The 25,056-nt window shown below is 41.4% G+C and overlaps 2 protein-coding genes across 2 annotated transcripts; one reads left to right on the forward strand and one right to left on the reverse strand.

The window, feature by feature from the left end:
* Window positions 1-868: 868 nt before the first annotated feature.
* CMKLR2 (chemerin chemokine-like receptor 2) lies at window positions 869-9,317 on the forward strand (the record flags this gene model as incomplete). Its single annotated transcript, XM_079709791.1, has 2 exons — window positions 869-1,008; window positions 8,222-9,317. The coding sequence occupies exon 2, from the start codon at window positions 8,250-8,252 to the stop codon at window positions 9,315-9,317; it is 1,068 nt and encodes a 355-aa protein (XP_079565917.1). The 5' UTR covers window positions 869-1,008; window positions 8,222-8,249.
* Window positions 9,318-17,795: 8,478 nt separating this feature from the next.
* EEF1B2 (eukaryotic translation elongation factor 1 beta 2) lies at window positions 17,796-21,521 on the reverse strand. Its single transcript, XM_079710583.1, has 6 exons — window positions 21,375-21,521; window positions 20,766-20,888; window positions 18,996-19,122; window positions 18,651-18,717; window positions 18,107-18,232; window positions 17,796-17,994 (listed from the first exon to the last, which is right to left on the reverse strand). The coding sequence occupies exons 1-6, from the start codon at window positions 21,452-21,454 to the stop codon at window positions 17,840-17,842; spliced, it is 678 nt and encodes a 225-aa protein (XP_079566709.1). The 5' UTR covers window positions 21,455-21,521; the 3' UTR covers window positions 17,796-17,839.
* Window positions 21,522-25,056: the final 3,535 nt, after the last annotated feature.

A 25,056-nucleotide genomic window follows, 5' to 3' on the forward strand; every position in this document is an offset into this window, starting at 1 on the left:
ATTTATTTATTTTTGGCTGCGTTGGGTCTTGGTTGCTGCGCGCAGGCTTTCTCTAGTTGCAGTGAGCGGAGGCTACTCTTTGCAGTGCTCAGGCCTCTCATTGCAGTGGCTTCTCTTGTTGTGGAGCACAGGCTCTAGGCATGCGGGCTTCAGTAGTTGTGGCTTGTGGGCTCTAGAGCACAGGGTCAGTAGTTGTGGCGCACGGGCTTAGTTGCTCCACAGCATGTGGGATCTTCCTGGACCAGGGCTTGAACCCGTGTGCCCTGCATTGGCAGGTGGATTCTTTTTTTTTTTTTTTTTTTTTGTGGTGCACGGGCCTCTCACCGTTGCGGCCTCTCCCGTTGCGGAGCACAGGCTCCAGACACGCAGGCTCAGCAGCCATGGCTCACGGGCCCAGCCGCTCCGCGGCATGTGGGATCTTCCCAGACCGGGACACGAACCCGTGTCCCCTGCGTCGGCAGGCAGACTCTCAACCACTGTGCCACCAGGGAAGCCCGGCAGGTGGATTCTTAACCACTGCGCCACCAGGGAAGCCCAATAATTTTATTTCTTACTATATGCGAGGCATAGTGTTAGCAAAGACTTCAAATTCAGGTACTGAGAGCATCCTGGAAAGTGTCATAAATGAGTGATTTGGAAGTGGTGGTGACCATGGCAAGTCAGAGTACATACCTTGTCTGGAGAGGAATGCAAATGCTGTTACAGAAAATACAGGCCCATTATTACCAGATGACACAAATTATCAAAAGAAGCTAAAAATTGCAATATTTTTGTGAAGTCTATTAATGTTTAATATTAGCATCTACACCAAACATCTTTAACACTTTTTCAACCACAGACACACAGACCAACACACAGACTAACAGTCTGCAACCTCTATAAAACACAGTTGGTTGGTAGTGGGATAGAGCAGACCAGGCTAAGCCAGGACTCCGAGATGAAGGTGCCCACGGGAAAAGAGCAGATTCAGCAGCAAGAGAGAGAAGAAAGGAGTTCAGACTGAGCTCAGTGTGTGTAGATCAGGGTTTCTTAACTTTGGCATCCTTGACTTTTGGGGCAAGGTAATTCTTTGTTGTGGGGAGCTGTCTATTACAGGGTGCTTAGCAGCATCCCTGGCCTCTACTCACTAGATACCAGTAGCATTTCCCCCCGCATCCTTCATCCCCTGTTGTGACAATCAACAATGTCTCTAGACATTGTCAAATATTCCCCTGGGAGGCAAAATTGTCCCTGGTTGAGTATCGCTGGTACAGATGTTGGTGGTAATAAGGGATGAGAATTAGTGTCAGAGCAATGCCTCCTGGGGTGGTAAGTCAGTAGTCTAACCAGTGTAGGAGAGAAGCATGGATCCTCCCAGAGAGCAAAGGAGCAGCATCACGGAAATGTGGTAACAGAGGTCAGTGTCCTCCAGAGGACCTAAGGTAGAGCAATCCAGAACTGGAACCTGGGAGCAAGGACTAGGAACGAGGCAATAACGCAGTTACCAAATCAGAGAATGAAGCAGAAAGAGAACCATGGATCCGGATGGCTGCCAAGTTACACTTTGAACAAGGAACATATTTGAGTTCAAGTCTGGGGCAGAGCAGAGCTTACAGGTAGGAGTTGAAAGGCCCAAGCTGTGGGACGTAGAGCAATGATGAGGTGGGGACATAGGGATCTAATGAGAGGTGGCAGAAGACAGGGTGAGGGTCATTTATCAGGGAGTTTACTCACCATTCCTCCTGAGAACCAGCTTTGTTACAGCTCCAAGGAATAGCTCTGGTTCTAGGTTATGATCCATTTCTTTGCCTTTCTTATCATGGTCCTCCATAGTAACTCTAACAGAAACCCAGTAAGGTGAGGAACTTGTATATAGCATCTTTTTTCCTGGAGAAAAAAAGAGTTGTCTCAACTCTTAAGAGTCAATCTCTTATATCAATTTGGAGAAGGTTAAAATGAGGATCTATGGAGAGGCCCCGAGTAGCATTAAATCTTATGGTTGCCTTGCTGGGACAAAGAGGCAAGTCATTCTCAGAGGCCAAGTCAGAGTTTCTATTTCCATTTTATTTTTATTTATTTATTTATTTGTTTTTTGAGATTATGGAAGTCAATTTTTATTTTCTCCTTTTATACTTTTCTAACTTTTCTACAATGAACATTTACTATGTTTATACACAGAAGATAAAAACTAATATATATGTGTGTTGTTTATTCAATTCTTTAATTATAAGACAAGACAGAGATCACTTCTTCCAGAAAGCCTTCTCTGAATTTCTTCTTTTCCTTTTTTATTGTGGAAAAATATATGTAACATAAAATTTACCATTTTAACCATTTAAAATGTACACTTCTGTAGCATTAAATACGTTCACATCGTTGTACAACCATCACCATTATCCACCTCCAGAACTTTTTCACCTTCTCCAACTGAAACTCTGTACCCATTAAACAATAAATCCCCATTTCCATTCTTCCCCTAGTCCCTAGCAACAACCATTCTACTTTTTGTCTCTATGAATCTGAATAGTTATGCATACAAGAACAATCATACATTTGTCCTTTTGTTCCTGTCTTATTTAATGTATAGCCTCCTCCTGTACTTTTGAAAAGCTCAGAGTCTTCAAAGAGTTTGCCTTCCCCAGAGGTCACAAATTTATAGCTGGGCTGAATACAGCCCACAACTATTTCGTTTTAAAACAGTAGTTTAGGAGTTGGAAACTTTTCACATTAAAAATATAGATATTCAGGGTTTCCCTGGTGGCGCAGTGGTTGAGAGTCCGCCTGCCGATGCAGGGGATGAGGGTTCGTGCCCCGGTCCGGGAAGATCCCGCATGCCGCGGAGCGGCTGGGCCCATAAGCCATGAGCCTGCGCGTCCGGAGGCTGTGCTCCGCAACAGGAGAGGCCACAGCAGTGAGAGGCCCGCGTACCGCAAAAAATATATATATAGATATATAGATATATATAGATATTCAGCCATTTGTCAAAAACTCTGGCAACACTAAGCCCTCATTTCCCACATGGAAGCAGTTGGCTGGAACTGAGTAGCTGCTCTCCACTGAAAGCAAGTCCACTACTCTTTGGTTTACCCAAATCCCATTGTCTCCCCAACTTGGACTGTTGCATCCATTAAAGTTACCTGCCCTTGGGACATTTAAATTATGAAATAAAGGGCAGAGGTTGTTTAACTCTGCCCAAATAACATAGGTCTATTACAACTCTAGATCTGCCCCTCATTTCCTTACAAAGCAGGAGTCTTACCAGACCACCGTAATCAACTGAATCAATTGCAAAAACTCTCTCACATTCTGTTTTGATGGCTAAAAAGGATGTTCATTAAATGACTCCCTGACTACTGCTGGGGTAAAAGAGATCCTCCTTACAAAGCCAGCTTTTTCCTCTTTCTGCTCTCCCTAAGGGGAGCTCCCCTCTCTTTCTTCCGGAAGCCATGACAATTGTTAGGAATAGTTCTCAGCTCAAGGGTTTCTTATAACATCTTTCACAGGAGGTGAGCACTGACAAGTCTCCACCACAGTGCTTAACGTCAAGGCCTAGAGAAGCTATATTAGTTAGGATACAGGTTCAGCTGCTTTAAAAGAATAGTGGGGGAAATATTTTCTCACTTAGTAATCCAGAAGGAGGTGGTTCAGAGAAGTGGAGCAGCTCTGCTCCATGAGGTCATCCAGGGACCCAAGCTTCTATCTTGTGAACAATCATGTCTTCCTTATCCACCTGGTACATGATGGCTCATCACTGCATCCTCATTCAGCCAATGAGAAGAAGAGAAAGAGGGTAGGGGAAGGCCCGAGACTCTGGCATAGAACAAAGAGGTCAAAACATCTTGTTGCATGTACAAGCCAAGAACTGCCAAAGTCTGCCAACAAACCACTGGAATCTAGACAAGAAGCATGGAACAAATTCTCACTGATAGCCCTCAGAAGGAAACAACCCTGCCTACACCTTGATTTCAGTTTTCTCCAGACTTTGAAACAATAACTTTGTTATTTTAAGCTATCCAGTTTAGAGTACTTTGTTACAGTAGCCCTGGGAAACTAATACAGTTAGTTAGTCTCTAGATATTTGGGTAGGTCTAAGTAAGGTTTGGAAATTCTATCTGGAGGTGCCTATAAACTATAAAGCAATATACAAACAAGGTACAATAATTAAGCAAGAATATGCCCTCAAGGGTTAACTGTCTCTAGCCAAGGACTTGGTAGGATAGTTGCTGAATTCTGCCTTACTTCTCACTTTTCTCCATCCCACCCCTCCCTCTCACCATCACCAGCACACAAAAACATCTACTCAAGTCCAAGGGGAATTCCTAGCTTATATTTGTTGTGAAGGATTCAGCTGGGCAGTATTCAGCTCCTCTATTTTTTTTTTTTTTTTTTTTTTGTATAATGCTGTAAAAAGCTGCATTTATTGCAATTTTTTTCTTTCTTTTTTTTTGAATTTTATTTTTTTTATACAGCAGGTTCTTATTAGTTATCCATTTTATACACATCAGTGTATACATGTCAATCCCAATCTCCCAATTCATCACACCACCCCCCACCACCCCCAACTTTCCCCTCTTGGTGTCCATATGTTTGTTCTCTACTTCTGTGTCTCTATTTCTGCCCTGCAAACCAGTTCATCTGTACCATTTTTCTGGATTCCACATATATGTATTAATACACGATATTTGTTTTTCTCTTTCTGACTTACTTCACTTTGTATGACAGTCTCTAAGTCCATCCATGTCTCTACAAAGGACCCAACTTTGTTCCTTTTTATGGCTGAGTAATATTCCATTGTATATATGTACCACATCTTCTTTATCCATTCTTCTGTCTATGGGCATTTAGGTTGCTTCCATGACCTGGCTATTGTAAATAGTGCTGCAATGAACATTGGGGTGCCTGTGTCTTTTTGAACTGTGGTTTTCTCTGGGTATATGGCCAGTAGTGGGGTTGCTGGGTCATATGGTAGTTCTATTTTTAGTTTTTAAGGAACCTCCTTACTGTTCTCCATGGTGACTGTATCAATTTACATTCCCACCAACAGTGCAGGAGGGTTCCCTTTTCTCCACACAGTATTCAGCTCCTCTTGAAGATCTTTCTCTAAGCCTGAACTGGTCATTGCATCTAACCTACTCATCTGCTTTCTGGAAGATTAGGAATTTCTTTGGAACAAGGGTTTCTGTTTGAAGAGATTCTGTTCAGAAAAATCACTCATCCTCAAGGTACCTCCCCCTGCCCCAAGAGAAATGGGATGAGGGGTGGTTGGTACCCTTCAGCAGGCCCTGCGACCATTCTGGCCCAGCACAGTCAGCAATGACTTTGTAAGCTCCTGACTTGCTGAGGATAGTGGTTTTGTGTAATTAGAAGTCCTCCACTGGCTTTTCTTTGTTTGGGGAATCAAGTTCCATCTACTCACTGCTTAGGGTTTTGTAAGGTGATTTAGGGCCATTTGACTTCAGAATTGCTCATAGCCTAAAAGAATAGGTCATAGGCACCAGAAAGGTAAGGGTGTCTTAGTATACAGGCAGAAAACCAAGACAGGGCGTTGGAGGTTAGGCTGGAAAGGATTTGACATGGAGGGGGTTCAGCTACCAGAAGGAGTGAAGAGGGCAGAGTAAGGTCCCAGACCTGAAAGAAAAGGGTGGCAAGAAAGAAGCCAGTCTTGGACACATGAAGGAAAGGACTCAGTGACAAGGAACAAGTCTAGATCTTGAGGATAGAACTGTGGGTCAAGGCCAGAGAGATTCTGGCAATGAGAGTGTCTTAGGGGTGAACTCACAAACTCTCACCTGAGGCTTTAAAATTACATTTGGGTCTGAACAGGCTTTATAGCAGAGCCAATTATTTACTGAGCACATGTTGAGCACCTGTGAGACATTAAGACCTGTACTAGGCACTGTGGGTTACAGTGAGATGACAGTGTGAGATGACAGTCATTCTCAAGGAGTTCACAGTTTGGTAGGGCAGGAATTAAAGAGAAATCAATGACAGTATAGTGTCTTAAGTACAATAAGAGAAGTATGGCAGAAGAGGGGAATGTCGTAGTTGTTAAGAGCCCAGGATCTGGGTTCAACAGATTTGAATTTAGATCTTGACTCTCCAATTATAGGTTGTGTGAAAGTGGGAAAGCCACTAAGCTTCTTGAAGCTTCAGTATTTTTTCTTGGAGATGGAAATAACAATAGTACTTATCCACTTTATATGATTCTTTCAAGGGTCAAATTAGATCATACGTGCCTGGCATCTAGTAAATTCCCAATAGCATTGACTATTGTGTGTAATAATAGTTGTTATCATGTATTATAATAATCTGGGGGAAGGTAATGTCAGAAAATGTTTCCAAGAAAAGGTGGGATTTGAGCTGAATGTTGAAAAATCAAGAGAAGTTGGCTGGGTCTGGGGTTGGGAGGATGCTAATGAAGTGCTTTTGTTTTTAACTATGCTCTGCTAGATTCCTCAAATGATTTTAGGTAGGATGATGACTTTAGTGAATTGAGTCTGAGCTGGCTGTGAGCAACACAAGATGTTCTGACCTCTTTGTTCTAACCCTACTATAATCTCAAATCTTACATATTTGCCCCATTAATGATTATAGCTCCATGAAATGAATATAACTATTAGTCTTTTTTCTACTTGATTTTGAATACTACAGATACAAATAACACAAAATAAATTGATGAAGCTATATTTACACCCAGTAAACATTTTTGGTTGAAAAATTGACATTCAAGTCTTCTTAACACAGGAAACTGGACTTGATAGCAGGGAAGAAAAAAAAAGAGGCCACAAAAGAAAACTTACTTCACATGAAATTATAATAGATAACATTTGGTATGGATAAAAATAAACAAAATAGGGGTGAGATAGGCAGTGTGGGAGGGAGACGCAAGAGGGAGAAGATATGGGGATATATGTATATGTATAGCTGATTCACTTTGTTATACAGCAGAAACTAACACACCATTGTAAAGCAATTATACTCCAATAAAGATGTTAAAAAAATAAAGGGCTTCCCTGGTGGCGCAGTGGTTGAGAGTCCGCCTGCCGATGCAGGGGACACGGGTTCATGCCCCGGTCCGGGAAGATCCCACATGCCGCAGAGCGGCTAGGCCCGTGGGCCATGGCCGCTGAGCCTGCACGTCCGGGGCCTGTGCTCCGCAACGGAAGAGGCCACAACAGTGAGAGGCCCGCGTACTGCAAAAAATTAAATAAATAAATAAATAAATAAATAAAAACAAAATAAAACTGATTAATAAATCAAATCTTTGTTGTAATGTAGAAAAGAATTACTTTGAGTTAATTCAAAACAAAGAAATTTCAGGAAAATAAAAAATTTAAATAAAGCTTAACTGCACTCTATAAGAAATTAATATAGAAATTAAGTGGTCATAGTCAAGTTCATTCCAAAATATGTCTTGTAGTTGAAAAGCCTTCCATATTGATATAATTCTGATGAACATATCTGAATTTATAAACCTAGAATCAAAACATCCATGGGTGCAAAACAGTGGGTCAAAATCTCCAGTGCTTGCCCATGACATCCAGGTGGATGAGCCAAAGAAGCAATTGGAACTCTGTCTAGATCTTAAGAAGTCAGGATACAAATAAGGATTTTGAAGTCATCACCACATAAGTATTCATCTGTTTTCTTTTGCATTTTCCATAAAATAATAATGCCTGGTAAGAACTTAATAAATATTTGTTGAATGTTAGATTCTCTCTAGTCAGCCCTACAAGCATTATGAACATAGGAATTGTACCTATAGAGTCAATCATTTTAATTTAGCACTTACTGAATACTTTACAAAAATAAACTCTCACAGCTTTGAGAATAATTATAGCAAAACTTAGGTCCACTGAGACTTGGACACCTGGAGTGTTAATCACAAGTCCTACCAAGAAATATACTATTTCTCGTTCATAAGATGAAAAACATTTTTTTAACATATGATATTTCTTTAATGGTTGTAAGTCTATTCAGGTTTTGTTTCTGCTTGTGTCCATTTTGGAAGAGTACATTTTTTTCTAGGAAACATTTTGCCAAATATTTCAAATAAGTATTTTTTTCATAGCTTCCTCTCATTTAAAAAATCTCTACTTCTGTGGTTACGTCCCCCTTTTGGTCCTAAATTGTTATTAGTGTCTATTAAGATAAAATATTTTTATCCTTATGTTCTGTATCATTCACTAAACATTGGTTCTTTTAAAAATTGTTTTCTTTCTTTTTAAATTTGCTTCCATAGATTTCTTCATTCTGCATTTAGCAAGGTCATGGAAGATCTAGAGGAAACATTATTTGAAGACTTTGAGAACTACTCCTATGCCCTGGAATATTACTCCCCAGAGACTGATTTGGAGGAGAAAGCACACCTAGGAGTCATTCACTGGGTCTCCCTCATGTTATACTGTTTGGCATTTGTTCTGGGCATTCCAGGAAATGCCCTTGTCATTTGGTTTACAGGATTCAAGTGGAAGAAGACAGTCACCACTCTCTGGTTCCTCAATCTAGCCATCGCAGATTTCATTTTTCTTCTCTTCTTGCCCCTGTACATCTCCTATGTGGCCATGAATTTCCACTGGCCCTTTGGCATCTGGTTGTGCAAGGCCAATTCCTTCATTGCCCAGTTGAACATGTTTGCCAGTGTTTTCTTCCTGACGGTGATAAGCCTGGACCGCTATATCTACTTGATCCACCCTGTCTTATCTCATGGGTACCGGACCCTAAGGAACTCTCTGATTGTTATTATAGTTGTTTGGCTTTTGGCTTCACTAATGGGTGGTCCAGCCCTGTTTTTCCGGGACACTCTGGAGTTCAATAACCACACTCTTTGCTATAACAACTTCCACGAGCATGATCCTGACCTCACGTTGATGAGGCATCATATTCTGACCTGGGTGAAAGTTATTGTTGGGTACATCTTCCCTCTTCTAACAATGAGCATTTGCTACTTGTGCCTCATCTTCAAGGTGAAGAAGCGAAGCATCCTGATCTCCAGTAAGCACTTCTGGACCATCCTGGCTGTGGTCACTGCCTTTTTGATTTGCTGGACTCCTTATCACCTGTTTAGCATTTGGGAGCTCACGATTCACCACAATAGCTATTTCCACCAGGTGCTGCAGGCCGGAATCCCCCTCTCCACTGGCTTGGCATTCCTCAATAGTTGCTTGAACCCCATCCTTTATGTCCTAATTAGTAAGAAGTTCCAAGCACGCTTTCGGGCCTCAGTTGCTGAGATACTAAAATATACGCTGTGGGAAGTGAGCTGTTCTGGCACAGTAAGTGAACAGCTCAGGAACTCTGAAACCAAGAATCTGTGTCTCCTGGAAACAGCCCAGTGAATTCTTACTCTTGCACAAATCAGTATATGGCTTTTGTGTGGGTCCCCTGACAGGTGCTTTCGGATTGTTTGGGTCCAAGACATAGAGCTGACTGTATCTTTTTATTGTTTTTGGTCATTTTATTGGCATCATATTTTTCTATTGATATAAAACATAAGAAGGATCTTCAGTTTTTTTTCAGCAACTTAAATTATCTGTGTTATTCTTGCGAATTATACTGTAGTGGATTAACACTTTTTTCAATTTTAATGACTTTTTAAAAGTTCTAAATCTTAATATTAAATATATGACTAATTTCAAAAATATAAAAATATGTGTGCTTAAGCTCACTTTAATTTTGCACAAGTAACCTATTAGACCTAGTCTTAAAATACAACATATGTACTTAATTTCTTTATTTCATGTAATCTGTATATTGCATTTATGAATTAAATAGTTGGTTATAGTAGGTTAAAACTGTCCCAAAATCTAGTTGCTAAAAATAACAATTTATTATTATTATTATATCTCACAATTCTGAGGATCAGCAATTTAAAGAAGGCACAGAAGGGAGGTTCGCCCCTCTGCTTCGCAATATCCGGAGCCTCAGCTGGACCAGGATGACCCAACTGGCTGAGGTTTAGAACAGCTGGGGACTGGCTGAGCAGCTCTCCTCCCTTCTCCCCATCCCCTTCCCTTCCTCTCCTTCCCCTCTCTCTCCTCCCCTTCCCTCCTCCCTTCTTCTCCTCTATCTTCTCCTCTCCTTTCTTCACATGGGTATTCCAGCATGGCACCTCAGGGTTAGCCAGACTTATATGACAATGTAGGGCTCTAAGAGACCAGGGTAGAAATTTCTACTCCTCTTAAAGGCTATGCCAGACACTGGCACAGTGTCACTTCCACGGTACTCTATTGACCAAAGCAGTCACTGGCCAGCTCAGATTCAAAGGGAGGGGACATACACCCTACCCCTCAATGGGGTTATATGCCCATCTTTAATCCCCCATGATATCATTATAAACATTAATGTTTTTGGAAAATTCTGAGTATGTATATATGCAAATAAGTATAAGATTGCTATAAACATGAAACACTGACATCCAGATAGTAGATAGGCCAGCTCAATATCAGAATGATTTCAGGAAAATAAAGCATGTATGACGTATTGATATATTTCTACCTTCTATTCCTATATTTATAAGACCAATAAAGTATACCTTTAAGTCAGTGACCTCTTCATGGTGCAAATCTGTTGCATTTAAGACTGATAGTATTTTGACTTCTATTCATTTATGCCTTTAGCAAATAGATGAATAAGAGTTATACAGAACCATGGTAGACAGATACTGTGAGGGATGCCAAGATGCATAAGGTACTTATGGGGGTGAGATTAAGCTTGCATAAAAACAATCCTGAAACAAGGTAGACAGCAGTAAGTGCCATAAGAGAGCCAAGACAAATGTAGACTGTTCAGAGGCAAGAGATGGCCTCCAGTGTGCAGGTCAAGAAACATTGGAAATCTATGTCCTTGCCGTTGGGGTTTCCTAAAGATCCTGCTCCTTTTCCACGTCTCTGTTTGTACCCTTTTATGAGTACAAACTCTGCTATTTACTGCAATTTTTAAAACATTTAATTTTCTATAATTTCTCGGTTTTATTTTGAAAGTCGGGAGGGGAGCTATGTTATTCCTTGAATCGGTATCCTTTTTTATTTCATCTCATAGTTTTTAGAAATGCTAATATCAGATCACTTATTGGCTCTGTTCTTTACTGTTATCCCCATGCGACAATCAGATCTGGTTTGGAAATTATTCCAAGAAAAAAAATGTGTGGCATAGCTCAGCACATCCCAAGTTTCTTTCCTTCCCAAGATTCCTGGCTTCTGCCATACTCAGTATGGGTTAAGGGAAGACAAGGAGAGAAAGGCTCATTGTGAGTTTCCAGCCCTTTGTGCACCCTTGAACCCCACCCCTGCACCACCAGGGCTTGCAATATTCCACTCCGGTGTCCCCCTCGACCCTCAATGGACAGGCTCCCAGGATCAGGAGAAAAGCTGGAGGATCCAAGAAAAAAGAGAATTCTGTAGGTTCATCCCTAGTTTGGGCAAAGGGAGACACTCACTCTCAAGGCTGGGGGAGAAAGAGGAAGGCTGAGGAGCAGGAAGGAAGGGGATTAAGCAGCCAGGGGCAAAAGTACATTACAGAGCTGGTGGTGGTCTGCAAGTTACATTTCAGGGCGGTGCTTCCTAAGCTTTGTGAGTTAGGAACCCGGGCAGAGCTGTTCGTTTTTCCCATGCTGTGGGCACAGTATCTAGGGCCTGTGAGCTTTCCAGAGGCCTATGAAAATATTTGAGATCCTGAAAAGTATCAGAATAGTTCTAGAATAGAAAAAGAAAACTTGAGGGAATTCCCTGGTGGTCCAGTGGTTAGGACTCTGAGCTTTCCATGCCAGGTCGGGGAACTAAGATCCTGCAAGGCTCGCAGCATGGCCAATAAATAAATAATAACTTGAAAAGTCAGAATAAAAACTCTGAATTCATTTGAAAATGGATTGAAAGTTATGGGTCCTTTCCCCAGAAAAATGCTTTTAAATAAAATTTCAGGGGATCCTTGTACCCTAGGCTAAGAACTACAGTTTTAGTGGCTTTTTAAATAGCTGATAGTGGGGCTGTGACTTACAGGAATCTATTAGTAGAAAGTAGCAACCAGGGCAGGAACTTTCCAGCAGAAACAGGAGTTAATTTTTTATTCTCAGCTTGAGGGAAGATCTAAAGTATAGCATAGGACCCAAGCTTGGACCCAGCATTGGAGACTCACCAGCCAGCTTCCTCCTCTGGCAGCTGGGATCTGGATAGTGCGGCTCTCCAGGGGTCTAATGACCCCTAATGAGCAGGATGAGTGACTGAAAGGACAGAGGGGCTGGAGGAGAGGAGGGCACTGGGGCAATTTGAGGAGGAAGCAAGGAAGCTCAATGCCTAGTTGGCAGGAGAATAAAGAATCTCAGGGCTCCCAGGGACTGGGGCATAAACCCAACAAGACAGACCTGGCTCCCTCTCGATGGAAGGAAGCTCTTCGAAACAGTGGGCAAGTTTCAGGGACTCCAGAGGCAGGGTATCTGGCTTTGCATTATGGCTCCAATATATCCTAGCTCTATGACCTTGGCTAAATTAATCCAAATTTCCAGACCTCAGTTTCCCCCATCTGCAAAATGGGATCACAATAGTAGCAATTGCCACATAGGGTTATTGTGAAAATTAAATGAATTGACACAGGTAAAGCACTAAAAGTGGTGCTTAGCCCTATAAATACCTATTATTAATATAATATTACCTGGTATTATACTTATTCGGTGAAACTCTTGGCACCTTCTGATACAGTAATTACCTAGTAAATGTTAGATCCCTTCTTCCTCTTGAATGAACGTAAAAATCTCATAGGAAGAATAAGGGAACTTACACAAAGAACTTCAAAATTTTATTAAAAAATTAATAAAGTTTATTGGGAATTCCCTGGTGGTCCAGTGGTTAAGACTCTGTGCTCTCACTGCCTAGGGCCTGGGTTCAATCCCTGGTCAGGGAACTAAGATCCACAAGCCATGAGGTGTGGCCAAATAATTTTCTAAAAAAAATTTTAATTTACACAGTTTATAAATACTATAAAAGGATATGGGCTGAGAGGCTGAAAGGGGCAGGAAAAAGACTGAAGGACTTCTTGAAAGAGGTAATTTAAGTGCATCTTGAAGAATGACTATAATTTTAACAAGTGCAGGTGAAAAAGACTATTTCAGGTAGGTGGCATAGCAAGAGCAAATGTTCAGAGGCTGGAAAACAGGCTGTATTCAGAAAAGAGAGACTAGTCCCATTTTATAGGGACAAAGTGAGGATAGAAGATTCCCAGGTTGGAATCAGGCTTGAATAGTAATTCATAGTTCTTCAATATTCTCACATATGAGCAGTAGATCTTTAGGCGATGCATACGTAGAAGTGTACGGACAGTTGCCTTTGATTTTTACTTTACTAAAAGCTATTCAGGCCAATGACATTCCAAATGACTTCCATTTGGAACATTTTCTAAATGCAACTAATATCATCTATACAGGGCATGTATTGAGAGAATATCTGTTTAACTGTCTCAATTTTCATTTTAGGTTTACACTTACGTGATTTTAATGTTCTTACTTTTCCTAATTGAGGGTATGAAGGGTTACATCAAACAGAATCAAATTTCTGAAAGCAGGGATGAAGAACTTTCCCCATTATTGCCAATACATTATCTGGCCCATGAAGACCTGGTTTTGAGTTCCTCCTCTCTCACTTACTAGGTGGACAACTGGGGAATCATCTTTCAGAGTTGTCTCCTCACCTGTAAGTGCTGATAACAGTGTTTGCCTTTATCTCACAGGCTTATAATGGGGTTCATATTAGACAGTGTATGTGAGGCATGCTTTTTTTTTCCTTTTTTGTTCTAAGGACAGTAACTGCCATTGCCAAATGCATTTGTTTGGAAAAAAATTATACATACATCCCAAAACACTGATGCAACTCTTTTTGGTATCTGTGTCTTTGTCCATAAGTTTATCTTTTCATAGTTAGTCAATGAAAAATCAAGCATTTTTCAATGCTGCTACAGTCTCCATTACTTTCTAAAGTAAATATATTAAATTTATAAAATGTTTCACATATGCCATAATCTAGCCCTTTCTGTTTATTAAAACAGTCCTCTTATTTCCCTGATTCTATCCACATCATCTCCAGATTGGAGCTCTGCCTTTTTTTTTTTTTACTGAAATATAGTTGACATACAACATTATATTAGTTTCAGGCATACAACATAGTGGTTTGACACTATGAACATTAAAATTGATCACTACAGTAAGTCTGGTAATCACTTGTCACCATACAAAGTTATTACAATTTTACTGACTATATTCCCTAGGCTGTACATTATATCCCGACTTATTTTATAACCGGAAGTTTGTCCCTCTTAATTCCTCTCATCTATTTCACCACCCTCCACGCCTCCCACCCACTCCCACCTCCACCTCAGCTCTGCTTTTGTCATTCTCTGGCTTGGCAACCAGGCTTCCCATTGCCCTCACAGAATGCGCCAGCCTATAATTCAGATGCCTCTACAACCTGGCCCTATCTAATCCCAAACGGACACTGCAAAATCCAGCCAAACTGGTCTAATTGCCTCCCAAACCTCTGTTCTCATTCTTGCCTTTATCATTCTGCCTTTCACACCATCCTGTTTTTTTTTTTTCCAAAACGGATTACTGATTAAGGTCTCTCCAGCTCAAGTCCTAACTCCTCTAAAAAAACTTTTAATTCTAGCCTTCCCTGACCCTCTTTTGGATTATTGTCAGCCCTTATCTGCAGGTTCTACACCCAGAGATTCAACCAATCACGAATCAAAAATATCTGAAAAAAGTCCAGGAAGTTGCAAAAAAGTAAAACTTGAATTTGTCGCCTGCTGGCAACTATTTACATACCATTTACATTGTACTAGGTATTATGAGTAGTCTAGAGATGATTTAATGCAGGAGGATGTTAGTAGGTTATATGCAAATACTACACCATTTTATATAAGGAACTTGAGCATCTGAGGATTTTGGTACTTGAGGGTTGGGGGTGGATCCTGGAACCAATCGCCCCTCCGATACTGAGGGACGACTGTACTTGTTTAATCACAAAATTACTTTTATTCTTAAGTTTTAAGTATGTTTGAACCACCTCCCTTATGGTTATTTTCTTAATCCTTTTGTATTTTTATAGCATCTAACATAGTGAAATTAAATGAATGTTTCGAATTCCCACACTGTGCCCAGTCCTTGTTCTAGCGATGGCTGAATGTGAAAAAGAAACAAGGTTTCAGGGTCATGTAATCACTTATGGAGCATGCAAAAAAACGTGGGTTCTTATTCCAAAGCCAGAAACAGAAAAAAAAAAAAAAATCTCTTTATGTATACCTGTGCCTCCTGAACCCACTGGTTCAAAAACAGTTCATTCAGTATACTGGCTCACATGAATATGTAAGCACTGCTCGTAATAGCAAAACACTAAAAGCAAACTAAAAATCCAGTAACTAGACTGGTTCAGTAAAATATGAGACAACGGATTCTGTAACTGTTAAAAAATGAGGAAATCTTTTATGTACCAATACAAAATATCCAAGATATAATCTCCAAGGTATCCAAGTCTATTTCTAGGGACAAAACTTAAGATGCAGAAGTTTGTGTCATATGCTACAATTAGCCTACACATATGCTTAGACTAGCTCTGGAAAGACCTAAAAAACTGGTGACATTGGTTGCTTTTATTGAAGTGAATGGGAGACCTGGGGGACAGGGGAGACGTAACTGTATAACCTCTAGAATTTTGAATGATGCTAATGTATTATCTACCTTTTTAAATGACATTAAAAGATACCATTAAACACATTTTTTATTCAAGGCCGTGGAGTCAAGATCTTAAAGTCACATGCTTCATCATTCATTATTTTAAGATTCACAAGGCAGCTGTGGTTTGTTGACTATTTAAATCTTTTAACCACATTTTTAATCATTTTTTTAATCATTAATAATTTTTAATACTTAATGTTCTGGCCAAGCTATTTGGTACTCAATCAAGCTGTTACTCATGTTACTGATTGTGAATTATTTTTGGCTATTTACTACTACACCTCCGACTTTTCCACAGCATTTCCAGAATCCCCGGGCTCTCCTGTTCTCCAGAAAATAAAGTGCTGCCCTCTGCTGGCTCTCACGATACTGACAACCTGAAAATTTCCCCAGTGATTTTAGACTGGGTCTGTTGGACTAAATGTTAAAGGTGATTTTATTCATCAGTGCATATATGTCCGATTGAGTACATTTTCTTTACAATTTAAACAATTTCCCACATTCAAGTTGGTTGGCCACATACAAAGAAAGTCAGACTGGGAGGGAAGAAAACAGCATCTGGTTCAGCTAGGAAAACCTGGACCTCAAACATTCAATCTCCTTGGCCTACAGAGACTACAAAATGAAGGCTTTTAGAGGTCTACAGTTCCCAAGCTCTACTTTTGTGAACACTACTACTGTAAAAAATATATACTCAAATGTTCGATACATTCCAAATTAACTGTTAAGAGGCAGCAGTTTCCAATACTGGACTCACCTGACTACAGTAACACCATCCTCTGAGTACACTCACCTGCAGTGCCACCGTAGTACTTAAGTCTCCACACCCCAAGAGGCTCAATCAGACTTACAAACCCAGGTAAGATGTCCCACCTCCACACCCAAGCCAGGCTTATGAACCGCAGCCGAGGGATCAGTCACCCGTATAGCCTCCCTCCCAGGACACACTTCTACTCAAAATCACATGCTCAACACAACTTCCCCCTGAACAGTACAGGAGGCATCCCTTAAATTTGCAACATCTGCCTCGACAAACTCTGGGAATCCTCCCCTCCCCTGGGTTAGGTGTCCTTTAGTAAGTCGCACATGCCAACTCATAACATAAATTTTAGGTGGGATTTGTAAATGTGTGATTTTTTTTTTTTAAGTCACAAGTAACCCCTAACTTGAAGATGCTAGGTCACAACAAATTACTTTGTCAGCCACTGTAAGTCACTGGTTACTAACTATAAATTAGTCCTGGCATTTAATTCCTTTATCTCCAAATGTTTCATGACCTGGCAAATGACATTATTTGCTATGTGTATTGACCTGAGCACTTTCCTGTTTTTGACTCATTTCTCATGATTCTTTAAGGTACTCCCAACATTCACATCGAGGAAAGCCAGCTCAGATATTAAGTAACTTTGTAACCCCCTGCAAAGGGCAAGGTCTTCAACCATTATATATGGGACTGATTATCTAAAATCAAAACTCTTGGGAGTTCCCAGGTGGTCCAGTGGTTAGGACTGGCTGCTTTCACTGCCTTGGGCCCGGGTTCGATCCCTGGTCGGGGAACTAAGGTCCCGCAAGCCACGTGACATGGTCAAAAAAGAAAAAACGAAAAAACCTCTGACTACAAATGTTTCAGTCAAGTTTACCTCCCCAATTTCTTTTAAAAAACAAGGCAGGGTGGGATGGGGAGGGTGGGAGGGAGGGAGATGCATGAGGGAAGGGATGTGGGAACGGATGTATATGTATGACTGATTCACTTTGTTATAAAGCAGAAACTAATAATAAAAAAAAAAAAACAAGGCAAATATAAACACTTGAAATACTGCGGTAAAAGTTGTATCATCGCATACTGAGGACATCACTCATGGGTAAAGAAGTTGTACTGAGTCCACTTCCGTTAATTTGTTTATAAAGTCTACTCTACATCTATGCATAGTCACAATATTTATAACAGGTAGTTCCCTCCTTTTTTGGGCTAAACGTCCAACGACAATGCGGACCCCAATTTATATGATTTATGAATTATCTATCCATTCAATTTCTTCCTTCAAAATGGAAGGAATATAAATGAATACCATCCTCTTAGTTAGGAGTCAAGAGCCAAGGGTGTCTTTCAGGCTTTTATTTCAGAGCGCTGACCCCCGATGGACTTCAGACCTTGTTGAAGGCAGCCACGTCCATAGACTGCACGTACTCGTCAAAAGCGGTGATCTGCTCCTCCAGCACGTCCGTTCCAACTTTATCGTCCTCAACTACACACTGTATTTGAAGCTTTTTAATTCCATACCCCACTGGAACTAGTTTCGCTGGAAAGAGCATCAAGAAAAATCTTAGTTAGAGAAGTCCTGTTGATGGACAAAGGCTGAAACTGGATGCAAACTCCAGATGCCAGTGTCAAAAGGCAAAGACTAAACTCACAAGAGCCCCAGACTAAGCCGTCTGCTTGAATGCTTCTGACGCACTCCTCTAGTTTTGCCATATCTGTCTCATCATCCCAAGGTTTCACATCTAGTAAGATGGAAGACTTGGCAACAAGTGCTGGTTCTAAAAAAGAGTACAAGAAACAGCATTATGCAAATAATTATTTTTGCCCTACTTCAAGACACTTAACAAATCTTAGTTTGTTTCTAAATGGATCATCTCCTTAGCCACATAAAACTATAGAAAATGCACCTTGTGTTTGTCACACATATGCCCACTTTCTATTTTGCTGAGAAAGAGGTGTTTAGTTGTGTAACAGTTTCTTTCCCACAGAGGAATGCCACAACTGCTACCATAAAAACAGCTGCAGACCAGTAGCTGTGGAAGTTTTGAAGCTCCACTTCAACAGAAGGTTCTGAAATACTGACATATTCAACGAATGGGGAGGAAAGGAAATTACTTTGGGGATCAGTCTTTGAAAAAGATTATTCACATTATTAGGAAAACAATTAAGTTAAACACAAATTATAAAATGACCTACTTTTGGCTTTCTTTGATTCATACTGTGCAAGGCGTTCTTCTCTTAGCCTCTTGGCTTCTTCACTTTCCTGTAAAGAAAAAATTTAATATACTTCACAAAGCTGGTTGTTCCTCAGCTTAAGGCTGGTAGGTCCTCAGCTTAAAGCAGACCAGCTTTATCAGAAAAAAGCAAATCCATCATGAGCTCAGCCGAAAGATGGTGATTTTATTTTATTCATCATGTAGCCAGTGAGAATTTTTAAAAGGCAGGTAATAAAGTGAAGCCAGGATTCAAACCCAGGCACTTTGGCTACAGAGCCTGTGCTTAAGCACAATGATACGCACAAATGTCAACTTATGCCATTACCTCCTCATCATCAGATCCAAAGAGATCAATGTCATCATCATCTTTACTATCTGTAGCTCCACTTTCTGTGGTGTCTTCCACATTAGCAGGGCCATACTTGCCCAAAGCTTTCTTCACTCCTGGCAGGCTTGAAAAAAAATTAATCAGCTAGCTACTATTATGTCGGTATGATGTCCCTTTTCAAACAATACATGAGAACTTGTTTTCATTACAAGTTATCAATAGACCCCATTTGTACCAAGAATCTACCCCTCAACATTCCCAGGTAAATGCTTTTATATGTTTAGCTCCTCAGCCAACAAACATTAGTACCATGTGAAACACTATATTCAATATGCACAAAGATTTACTCTCAGAATGAGTATTTCTGTTTGACATTTCATTAAGTATGCTCAGTTCCGTTCCTAGTGAACTGGAGTCCACCTGCCCAAACTTCCACCCTTGTTAGCAGTTTCAGAAGAATGGCAAAGGACTGAAAGAATGAGCCACCCCTAACCCCAGAGGTGGGTCCCCCAGGCCAGGGTCAGGCACACTGGCAGGCCAGTGTGGGGAAAAGCTGAATTGCTGTTGTTGATGAACTAAAATTCATATTTTGTGGCAAGACAAGAAAAATTTAAACATAAAAATTTTCTCTGCCTGTTTGGGCCACCTCCCTCCTCTATACTGTGTATCGTGCATCTGCATTAACCAGCCCTCCTGAGGAGATAACATTCCTTCTGAATCTTGAATCTTGGGCCATGATGACCCATGACCCACTACTCGCTTTGCACCTGTAGATCTGGATTGTATAAACTGTCAATAATATATTATTTAATGCACAACCTTGTCTCAAAAACTTATATGGGAAGTGAGAGTGGCATGGACATGTATACACTACCAAATGTAAAACAGATAGGTAGTGGGAAGCAGCTCGCATAGCACAGGGAGATCAGGTGGGTGCTTTGTGTCCACTTAGAGGGGTGGGATAGGGAGGGTGGGAGGGAGGAAGATGCAAGAGGGAAGAAATATGGGAACAGATGTATATGTATAACTGATTCACTTTGTTATAAAGCAGAAACTAACACACCATTGTGAAGCAATTATACTCCAATAAAGATGTTAAAAAAAAACAAAACACAACACAAAAACCCAAAACAAAACAAAAACAAAACAAAAACTTATATGGACGGAGACTTCCCTGGTGGTGCAGTGGTTAAGAATCTCCCTGTAAATGCAGGGGACACGGGTTCGAGCCCTGGTCTGGGAAGATCCCACATGCCGTGGAGCAACTAAGCCCATGTACCACAACTACTGAAACCACACAGGCCACAACTACTGAGCCCGCGAGCCACAACTACTGAAGCCCACGCACCTAGAGCCTGTGCTCCTCAACAAGAAAAGCCACGACGATGAGAAGACTGCGCACCGCAACTAAGACCCCAACACAGCCACAAATAAATTAATTAATTTTAAAAAACCCACTTATATGCACAGAACAGTTTTCAGAGGTTTCTGATGGGCTTTTCACAGGTTATAATCCTCAGTGTGGCTTGAATAAAATTTTCTATTTCTTAGATTGACTAATTTTTTCTTCAAAATTGTCATGTTCTACTTGTTACATGAAAAAAATGGACGATTTCAGCCTCTTGGCCTTCTAAAGTCACAGACAGATTTAGCTTACAATATCCCCACAAAACGAAAGTAGCTTGAACCCTAACTTGTCACGTGAAAACCCTGAGTTTAAGCTTAGAAAGCATTCTATTCTTCAGATAAACACAAAGATACTTTTACCTGGCCTTTTCCTTTTCGTAAGATTTGATGTGATTATACCAACGTAGGGCATGACACAAGTCGGCAGGTGGTGGGCCGGAGACTGCTTCAAATACTGCCACATCTGCTTGTGACGGAACATACCTGACAACGATGCAAAAGTAATTACACACGCCTTTAAAAGAAAAACCACAAACACCAGCCAACGAACGACAAACGCTAGCTACGACCGTCAAATTAATTAGGGGCAATTCGCCCTCTTGTTACCGGGCTACCTAAGCAGCTTTAGTTTTCTGTAAAAAAATAAGTTCTTTAGGGTCAGGGATCATTTATTTGGTTCTCCGAGCTATCCTAAGACACAACTGCTACTTAGACCTCAGAAATTGCAATCGCTAACGTGAACCTACAGGTTTACATTTGTTAACTGAGCAAAGACGCGGAAAAACCTGGTGCAGTCAAGTAAGCCGAAACAAAGCACATTTTTAACCCTTCTCCCCTCGCAGTCTCCTCGCAGTCCCCTCCCTCGGGAGAGCCCTGGGGTCGGGCTTTCTTTCCTCCAGCCGCAGCCGAGGCCGCGCCACGTGGCACCACTGCTCCCGGCCCTGCCCAGACCCCGGCCCGTCAGCTCACCCTTCGATGTAGCTCTTGTCCGCCAAGTAGTCGTTGAGCACCTGGAGGCCGGCGGGACTTTTCAGGTCTCCAAAACCCATGGCGACGGCTGATAGGGAACTGGGCGGCAGCGGAGGAAAAGAGAGCGCAGACGGTCGCTGCCGAGCGCTGAGGGAAAAAGGCCCGCAACGAGGCCGGAAATGCCTTATATAGAGACGGAGGCGTTTCTCTCCGATGCCCCCAGCCACAGGTTAAAAGTAAAGTACGTTAAGATTTCTCAACGTCAAAATCCAGGGCTCTTAATTAATGGCCCACAAATTATCCGCCAAGCTTTCTTTGTGTTTGCAAATCAATTAATAAAATGGGCATTGCTTAAATTACTACCTCCAAGGTTTGCGAAGACAACCGGAACCGCCCGCTGAAGCGCCGGAAATGACGGAAGACGCTCGGCCTCGGCCGCCAGGTTACTTCCGGCGGAACTGAGGCTCCGAGCCGGCCCCCTTATCCCGCCCCCGCTTCCTCCCAGCTGCTGCGCCCTCCACCCCGCCCTCTGCCAAGCTGACGGAAGTTGCCGAGCTCAATCTAAACGGGAAATTGTCGAATTGTGGTTTCTAGTCCCTCCCGGCTTTCCGTTCTTCCAGGCCCGGCTGACTGAGATAACCGAGGCCGCCATATTGAATACGAAACCCGGCCTCTGAAGGAGTCGGCGGGTTGTAGACAATTCTGCAGGGCAGCCTCGGCGGCTCCAGGGAGAAGGTGAGGTTGTGTTTGGGTGAGAAGGCTGAGGTGCCTTGGTTCCCGGAGTGTGTTTATTGACGAGAGTGTTTTCTTTGGCCCAACCGACTCATTCTCCTCTTGTCCTTGAATGGGCGCCGCGTCCCACCCCGCCTCCTCGGGAACCCCCGAGAGCTGGCAGGTGAGGACTGTTAGCCAACGTCTCTGGTTGACGGAGCAGAGAGGAGGAGGGAGTCAGGAGGCCCTGGGGAGCACTGGCCCGAGTGCAGCCTTGTGGGTGACCTTCCCTTTGCAGGGGAATGCAGGACAGTCCCCTTCCTGGAAAGGAGGCCGTTTTGTTTCCCGGGCGAGGACCTGTCAAGTGACTTAGGCCTAAAGACTGAGTTTTTCCCCCCAATTACTACATACCTGGTATAGTGCATCTTTGTTTGGCTGCTGTGCCTTAACAACCGTCCATGCCTCTGTTGTTTTGTTTTTTGGTTTTGTCCATAGACTGCGTTGGCTCATACTTCTTATCCTTTTCACTGGTGGGGAAACTGAAGAAAAAAGACACTTAAAAAGTTGGCCCAAGGTCGCACTGCAAATAACAAAGCTACGTTGTTTAAAAGTTTCGGGAATCTAATGCATGTACATGTACTGTAAAAACGTGGATCAGACACAGCTGTGCTCAAAAACGAATTGAGGGTATAGAAAATGTAACGTGAACTGTTTCTGATGAATAAACATCAAGTTGGTTTTTTGCGGGACGTCCTTTTTTCCCACTGAATTGTGTGTGCATCTTTAAGCAGGGTGTTGTAAGGCTGCCAGAGCACCTGCACTCTTTAAAACCAGGAAAGTAGAAGTGATGGCCAGAGAGTAGAGATAGAATTCATTTAACAAATAGTTGTTGAATGCCTATTATAAGCTACAAGTGAGTCCACAAGGAAGAATTAAATGGGTGACGTGACTGGGGAGTAGTTAGGATATTTTAGTTAGGCTGGTCAAGGAAAATCTCCCTGAGAAATGCCTTTTAAGCCAAAATTTTAAGGATGAGGAGGGGCCAGAAAGATCTGAAGGAAGAGCATTCCCGTCTGAGGTCACAGCCCCTGGGAAGATGGGAGAGGCTGTGGGAGCAGTGTGGAAGCCAGGAGACCTGTTAGGGGGCTACTGTAACAGTCCAAGCAAGAGATGATGGTGGCTTGGAATAGGACAGTACCTTGGAGGGAGAGAAGTGGATGGATGCGGGATACCTGGTGGAGAATGTAGAGTAGTATTGTCCCTGCACCAAAAAGTGTCCGGTCTAGTTTTAGAAATGATTATTCATTAGCATTTTCCCATCTTAGAGGTGATTATTTCTGTTCTTACATGGTAGCTAAATAAGTGTAAAGTGCTTATCAAAGTTTTGCAAATCTGTATTTCTTATGTTGGGGCTATGCAGTCTTCCACTTGACGCTGGGTTTTCAACAGACAGCCTAGTCCTGGTGGATTTCCTAGCTAAAGTGGGCACCACTTTCATATTGTATTGGAGACAAACATAATATTAAAGTTTTACATTGTTGTATGAAATATTGTTGATTTTGATCTGTCTTTAACTTAGCAAATTCGGTTTTACCTTTATATGAATAGATTTTAATAGGACAGATGCTACTCATTCTGGAACTTGGTGGTAAGACTACATACAGTTGACCCTTGAGCAATGAGAGGATTAAGGGTTCCAACCCTTTGTGCAGTCGAAAATCTGTATATAACTTATAGCTGGCCTTCTATATCCATGGTTCTGCATCTGAGGATTCAACCAATCTCACATCTTGTAGTACTGTAGTATTTACTATTGAAAAAAATTTGCCTGTAAGTGGACCTGTGCAGTTTAAACCCATATTGTTTAAGGGTCAACTCTGTTTGATGGTTCATTTTCTTAGGGGCACTGTGCTAGGTCTTCAGAAAAGGGAAATGACCAAAGTGCACCATTCCTTGTCAAGGAAAGATATATATATATATATATATATATATATATATATATACACACACACACACACACATACACAGTGTGTGCTGGTAGTAAAGAGAAGGAGCACAAAGGAAGAGCCCTTTAAAACTGACTTTCAGTGGCTAGTACCGTCTAAATTGAATTCAGATATAACTGACATTTATTGAGCTCCTACTAATAACACATAACCTAAGGGGTATTGTTTTCTTTTATAGATAAAGAAACAGAAACTGTGATTTACCAAAAAGTCACTCACTAGTAGGTGACAGATGTCTGCAGATTCAGTATCACAAATTCTGAATTAATGAATTGTTTGAGTTATTGATGTCTGAATTAATGAAATTTCTGTGAAACTTATGCTTAAAACTTATGTATATATACTGTTTTCTACTATAAACTTTGAAATTCTTTATGTGATACATTCTGATCACATAATTTGTTGTATTTTTAAGAGTTCCAAATGAAAAATTAGATGCTTAGCCCATATAATCAAGTGAGTAGACAGAAAGTTCAGTGCTTCGCTGATGTGATCAAGTGGATGGACAAAAAACTCTAAAAGATCAGATAACTTTTCTCTCTTTTTGCTTATATATACCTTTAATTGGTGTTAATTTATATAATCCACTTCCATTTATTTCAGTAATTCAGCACATTCTTTAGAGAGGGCTTCTCAACTGCATCTGTTGACACTTTAGATAATTCTTTATCATGGAAGATTGTCCTGAGCCTTGTAGGATCTTTAGTAGCACGCTGACCTCAACCCACTAGATGCCAATAGCTTTCCCCTAGTCACGACAACAGACAGTTTGTCCAGACGTTGCTAAATGTTCCCTGGGAAGCAAAATTATCTCTTATAGAGAACCACTGTTTTAGAGCTTACTGTGTGGCAGCCTTGGGGGTAGGTACTGAGGGTAGAAAGATTAAAGAAGTTCATAATACGGGGCGGGGGTAGAACAGGCACATAAACAGATAATTGCAAATCTGTAAGATTTTCTGGACACA

The sequence above is a fragment of the Hyperoodon ampullatus genome, assembly GCF_949752795.1.
Source record: "Hyperoodon ampullatus genome assembly, chromosome: 8".
NCBI lineage: Eukaryota > Metazoa > Chordata > Mammalia > Artiodactyla > Ziphiidae > Hyperoodon > Hyperoodon ampullatus.